At 44.7% G+C, this 6,384-nt stretch overlaps 1 protein-coding gene across 1 annotated transcript; it reads left to right on the forward strand.

Moving 5' to 3' along the window:
- Positions 1–3,512: 3,512 nt before the first annotated feature.
- Positions 3,513–4,202, forward strand: MSX2 (msh homeobox 2; the record flags this gene model as incomplete). The annotated part of the gene is made up of 1 exon (XM_010022525.1): positions 3,513–4,202. A coding segment is annotated over one exon (435 nt), but the record flags the coding sequence as incomplete, so codon positions are not given.
- Between the last annotated feature and the right edge of the window lie 2,182 nt (positions 4,203–6,384).

Consider the following 6,384-nt stretch of genomic DNA (forward strand, 5'->3'; position numbering starts at 1 on the left):
CGGCTCCCGGGATGCCGAGCCGGTCTATGGCACGCTAGACATACATATATAAGTATATGCTATTTTATATATGCATTAATATTTATGCTTGCGATTTTTATATGTATGTAACATATTTCTACATTTATATGTTGTATTTATATATTTATACAGTTATATATTTATATACCTGTGCATGTATATAAATTCGGGAGCGACCACGGACTAGCTCCCTTTCCTGACACACGGCTCACCAGCTGCCACTTCGTCCACTTACGTTATCCCGTTGCCACGAGAACTGGAAGTTTTCCTCCCGACACCAAACGTTGCAAAGCAACCTCTTAAAGTCGGGAATTGTTCTTTCCAGCCTTGAGCGCTTTCTGCGCGCCGGGTCCTGCCGCGGTCTCCTCTGGCACGGGTGGTTGCTTCTCTTGCTCCTTGAATGCCGTCTGTCAAGCGTTCCCCGAGCTGGGCCCGACCTCTTTATTCTTGGATCTCTCCCGACCCCGTCCCCACCGCCTTAGGGACAAGCAGTCAGTAGGTGACAGGTCACCCCTTCAGCCTTTGGGTTGTTGGAGCCATGCTGCTGGGTCTGTGCCGAGCTGCCTTCTGCTTTCGGTGACAAACCTTTGAAAAAGAGGGGAAAAAAACCCAAAACCAATTGCTTTTAAAAAATAAAAATACCCAAAACTACCTCCAGGAAAAGGTGAGATCCGCAGCACTTCGGTGCTGAGTTTCCTACCTACCTCCAAGAGCCTTGGCGGCTGTACACCTGCATTACCAGATCGATTCACTTTGCTCCACATCCCCTACCTACTCGCTGTAAATTAAATGTATTTATTTAAGTCAGTAATTTTACAGACGGCTACTATTGAGATGGACAATCTCGCAGAATTTGTTCCTGTAAACTAATATTGCGGGAAGGAAATTTAGTTCTATTACAGCTCCTTTATTTTTTTGACCATCATTTCAATTTGGCTTTCAGCCACCTCCTTTCCTTTGCGATAACCCCGAATTAACTTGATTTCTAATGTGCTGGGATAGAGCCCGGGAGGACGGCAGCTCGTCCGTGTCATTCTTGGGTAGCTCCGGTTTGTGATTTTTACCCCCAGTAAGCTGCAGAAGTGTGTAAAGCAGCATGTGGTCCTACCTGGACCCCTTCTCTAAAATGCTGGAAACCTTAGACTTAAGCACGGCCTAGTCTTCTCCCGGTACATTTTTTTTTTCCCCTTTCGGAATTCCTCCTTTTTCTTTACTCAAATCGGTGTTTCAGAGATCTGAAAAACGGCTTTCTACAGAACTTCAATAGCTGGGCATTTTAGGTCCGATGTTTTCATCGGGATTTGGGGTGAATAATGACGATCGGGGAAGAGAAGGTCTTTCAGCCTCTACCATCTTCCCTTCTCCCACCCGCCCCCGGCCTTCGGGTCCTTCGGAGCCCGTGTGACAGCGAGACGCAGTAGTTACCCTGCAAGAAGCCCGTCTGCCCTTGGAGGGTTTGACATTAGAAGCAGCTCCTCCATTTATTATTATTAATATTACGGATGGGGTGAACTGGGCAAAGAGCTGAGCAATACGGAGAGGGAACTATCTTCAAGTGATGATTTTGGTCCGACGTTGGCCAGAAAAGGAGGATAAACAGGAGGAGGGGAAAAAAAAATGAAAAAAAAAAACAAAAAAACAAACAACCAAACCCAGGGAAACAAGCCACTGCGGCCAGTATTTGGGGGACTGTCACAGGATAGACACAATTATAGGGTCTGCGGCAGCGATGGTCCCTGCTTCTTATCATTGTTTGGCAGTCCCTGGGGGGACAGCGAGGGAAGAAGACCGTAAAGACTTGGATGTATTCCGGGGGAAATACTTGTCCGGATTTTAATGTAAAAGCGGGTTTTTGCCGTTCCTCCGTGCGCAGCTGCAGCCGGGGCTGGTCGGGCTAAGCCCTGAGCCGTGGAAGCACTGGGATGGGGCGCGATCCCCAGAGTCACTGGCGGCCTCGTAAATAAACCCCATCCCGCCTGGTTGAGCAGGACCCCCTCTTAGCCGGGACTTTAGAGAGTTTCCCTTGGAGAAAAAGTTGCCTTTAGAAAGAGAGAGTGGAAATACGGGGTGACCAGTAGTGAACTTAGGGTCGATTTAGTGTAGTTTTAATTTAGTGCAGTTTTAGAAGTGAATCAATTGTCATGGTGAGCCCCTTAATTACTAAAATGCCTTCGTATGATCACAAGATGGTATTTGACAACTTGTTTTCTAAGAGGGTTTTATTTTTCACTTTCAGTATCTAGAAGAATAGTAAGAAGGGTTTAACTTTTTTCTACTGTAGCTGGTTTTTTCCTCCCCTTTCTGAACTTTAAAAAACTTTCCTCGTGGGATTAATTTTTAATTGTATGATAGCACTTCAATAACTTCGTGGTGCTGTCTATTTTTAAAAATAAAAGAGCAAAGTGAAAGGAGTCCAGAAAATGTGATGTGCAAATACTGACAAGCGTTTGAAGCAGGCACTACAGCATGTGTAAAATTTAGCAGCCTCTTAAGGGCAGCCTGTGTGTCATTTTTCTGGATCAAGCTGGGGAGCCAGGGTGGTTTGTCATATGCCCTGAGAGTGATCTGAAACACAGCAAATAGTCACGCTTTTCAAGTCAGCCACACGCTTTGTAATTATTCTTTAGCTTGCAAAACTATTAGTGAAATGAAAAGTTAATCTAAAGACAAGTCAGTGATGTGCCATCGCGGGCACATGTGGCTAACCTAGCTGGGGTTACAAGGCAAGCACAAACGGTAGTAGGTTTCCTGACTTGTACTGGCTACAGATGCTGCAGTTACATGTTTGTTCTGGGGTTTTTGTTTTGTTTTTTAATTGGCAAAAGTCATAATAGCAAAATGTTGAATTAACCATGGACTGCTTTGTAATTTTTTTTTTACACTTGTTGAATATCAGAAAACATTCATTGAAAAGGTATTAAGCAGAGGAAAAACTTGCTCATAAAGAAGAAATAGCAATAAAAATGCCCAGTTATCTAAACTACAAAAATTATGAGACCCACTTCTTCAGCTGACAGAAAAAAAGATAGGGTTGACTTGTTGCTCTTGGTAGAGAAATCCTGGAGCGGGGCTGAGCTTTTCTCTTGCACTGCTGCAAGATTCACTTTTGTGGATCTCTTGCTTTTGCAGATAGGTTTGTCCCATGCTTTGCTAGAGTTACTCCTTTAGTTCTGCAGCTACCAAGCTACCTAAAGCGACCAGCTGCGTGTGTATCTGGGAATCCTTTGTGCCCTCCTTGCCTACAAACTGTCATTTTGAAATTGCTGAGGAAAGATTTCATTTCCCAGGACATTGGCTCAAGTCCTGTGAACACAAGTTTGTTCAGAAAAAAGCTTTCCAGAGCCACTTGCAGAAAGATTCCCTGCTTTGAGGGTATCACCTGGCAAGACAGTCTCTTCACATACCCCTTCCTCCTAATCCTAGCCCTCTCAAGCACAGCATCATTCCAGAGCAGCCAGATCTCCCTGCTTTTGTGATAACCGGCCTTTCCCTTCCTTGCAGGACATCTGAGCCCCACTGCCTGCACCCTGAGGAAGCACAAGACGAATAGGAAGCCCCGAACCCCATTCACCACTTCCCAGCTGCTGGCTCTGGAGCGCAAGTTCCGCCAGAAGCAATATCTGTCCATCGCCGAGAGAGCCGAGTTCTCCAGCTCCCTCAACCTCACAGAGACCCAGGTCAAAATCTGGTTCCAGAATCGGAGGGCCAAGGCCAAGAGACTGCAGGAGGCTGAGCTAGAGAAGCTCAAAATGGCAGCAAAGCCCATGTTGCCATCGGGGTTCAGCCTCCCTTTCCCCATCAACTCTCCCATCCAGGCTGCCTCACTGTATGGAACATCCTATCCTTTTCACAGACCTGTGCTTCCTATCCCACCCGTTGGACTCTATGCTACTCCCGTTGGATATAGCATGTACCACTTATCCTAAGAAGATCAGAAAGACAAAGTGACAGTGAGACAGACTTCCTGGTGGATCATGTCTAACCCTGAGAAGGCAGCACCCCAACCAGTACTGGCTGTTCCTTCTGCACACTTCTATCTGCCATCCTGAGTGTACGGGAGTTTGCGTTAGCAAAGCAAGGCGTCCTGTATGCTACAGGTTGGGTGTCTTCTGAGAGTGCTCTGAGCGCTCAGAGTCTGATCCTCAAAGAAAAAAAATATATAAAAACAAACAAAAAAGATTAAAAAAATAGAGCAGATGTAGAGGTTTTATACAGTGCACATAAAACTAGAATAAAAAAGAATGGGTGAAAAAGCAATCTCATCCTCTGGAGGCAGAGATTTCCTGATGCCTTCTTGATGGGGCCCAGCACATGCTTAAAGTAAGAGGGGTGCATACCCTAAACCCACACTCAAAGTTGCCATCACCTAATATGGGAGCCGGGGGAGGGAAATAAAAAGAAATAATCAAGGTTTTGTTGTTTGGGTTTTGTTTTTGTTTTTTTTTTCTTTAAGAAAGCAGAGCCCTTAGCTAGAGACACTGTGTAAATAGAAACTAGACCCAGTAGAGCTTGAGTGAAGTTCAGAGCCAGCAAGTTCCTGCATTTCTGGGGGTAGGGAAAATTTTTGCATCCCAAACCTCAACAGGTGTTTGCAACAAGATGAGCATCAGAGCACCTAAATGTAGAGTACAGCTTTATCCACCTCTGGCTCCTGTAATGCCTTTATCTGTATAAATAGCTTCAGCATTTGTAAAGCACTGTGAAGGGAGGTAAAGTCCAAGGGAGAGTTATTAGGCAGTCTGGTCTTTATCTCTTCCTATTGGCATGCTTAGAAATTTTTGGCTACAGTCAGGTAATCTTGGCTCTGCAATGCTCTTTGAAAACCAAGAGAGAAGGAAGGAAGCTTTCTGGGGAAAGAAGACGTGGGTTGTTTCCACAGTGGTGGTGAGCAAAGGATTGTTGAACACTTCTGGGAGATGTTTGGGGTTTTTTATTAGTACTTCCAACAGTCTGTGTTAAATAGAAGAACCCCCAAGTCTTCCTCTCCTTCACTTGCTGAGGATGCCAATGTAAGTGACTCATGCTTCAAGCCCTTCTTAGATGAGATCCGGGTATCACAAACAAACAACTCTACTAGTAGAATGGTGGGGTGCCAAGAGACTGCGTAACCTGCCCGTCCCCGTGGGAGCTCCCTAAGTGCTGGCAGTGTCTTCCCCAGGCTTCTCCTTATAACTATTGTATTACATGTATTACTTTTGCTAAACTTTGTGAGAAAGTTCCTCCAAAAGGCTGTGGAGCACTGAAGGCAGAGCTTTTCCTGGATTTATTTTCTTAACATGTTCTGGAAGAAAGAAAGAAACAAACAAACAAAAAACAAAAAAAGAAAAGAAAATGCAGAAAAACAAACAAACAAACAAACAAAAAGCCATGAGGTTTTGCTGGTTTTGGTTTGTTTTGACCCAGGTACTGTTGCTGCCTGGGACCCACTATAGATGAACTTCCCCTCTCCCTCCTCACCCCAATCTTCCATTATAGGAAAGTCCCTTTGAAAGGGATGCCTTGTACAATTTTATATATTTTATTGAAGATTTATTATTTCTTATCTCTTATTTCGAATTAAATTAAAAAAGAAAAAAGATGTTTAATTGTGTGTGGGTCTCTTAGCACTTGGAGTTCTTTAAAAGGTAACTTCTCTCTGTGTGCGTTTTGCACCGCTGGGTCGAGTTCAAAGGAATGTTTGGGTTGCCTTTATGATTATTTCTCCTTTCTGAATCTGAATTAAAGCCAAATTTGCAGCACATGAAGGTGAATTGCAAGTCAACAATTCAAAGGTGAAAGCCAAACCTTTTATGAGGTTTCCTTGTTTTTAACAGCCACTTTTAGGTACTTCTGTTCTTTACAAAATCATACTCTGGTGATGTTTCCATCACTTTTCTTAGCTTGTGTACCTTTGTCTTTTACTCAGAACTCTCATTCCGACCTGCCTTTCCATGGACTTCAAATCTGTGCTTTAGTGGGAGGCTAAACTTGACCCCTGTGACATTTGGGGGTCATGTTGTACAGAGAAGATGCATTAGGCCCCTGCAATAGACAATGTTTGAAGGTCCCTTCCAACCCAAACTATTCTGTGATTCTCTTAATACTTCTGTATAGTGGCACTGAGGGGCTCCCATGTGCTGCTAGGCCTGTCCCATGGTTTTGGGAGCAGTCTCATGTGCTGCCCGTGGAGCAGGTGCCAGACCACCTGCCCCTGGCCTTTCTGGTGAGGTGGGCTGGAGAGGATTGCTCAGATCAGAGGGGTGCCCAGGAGGTCAGGGGTAGTTTACCATGTTACACCCAAGTCCCATGCTGCCCCAATGTAAATGTTGTTGTAGGAGGCTTGGTGTGACACTTGGGATCCCAGGTGGAGAAAAAGATGCGTTT

This window comes from Nestor notabilis, unplaced genomic scaffold (assembly GCF_000696875.1).
Source record: "Nestor notabilis isolate BGI_N333 unplaced genomic scaffold, ASM69687v1 Scaffold33989, whole genome shotgun sequence".
NCBI lineage: Eukaryota > Metazoa > Chordata > Aves > Psittaciformes > Psittacidae > Nestor > Nestor notabilis.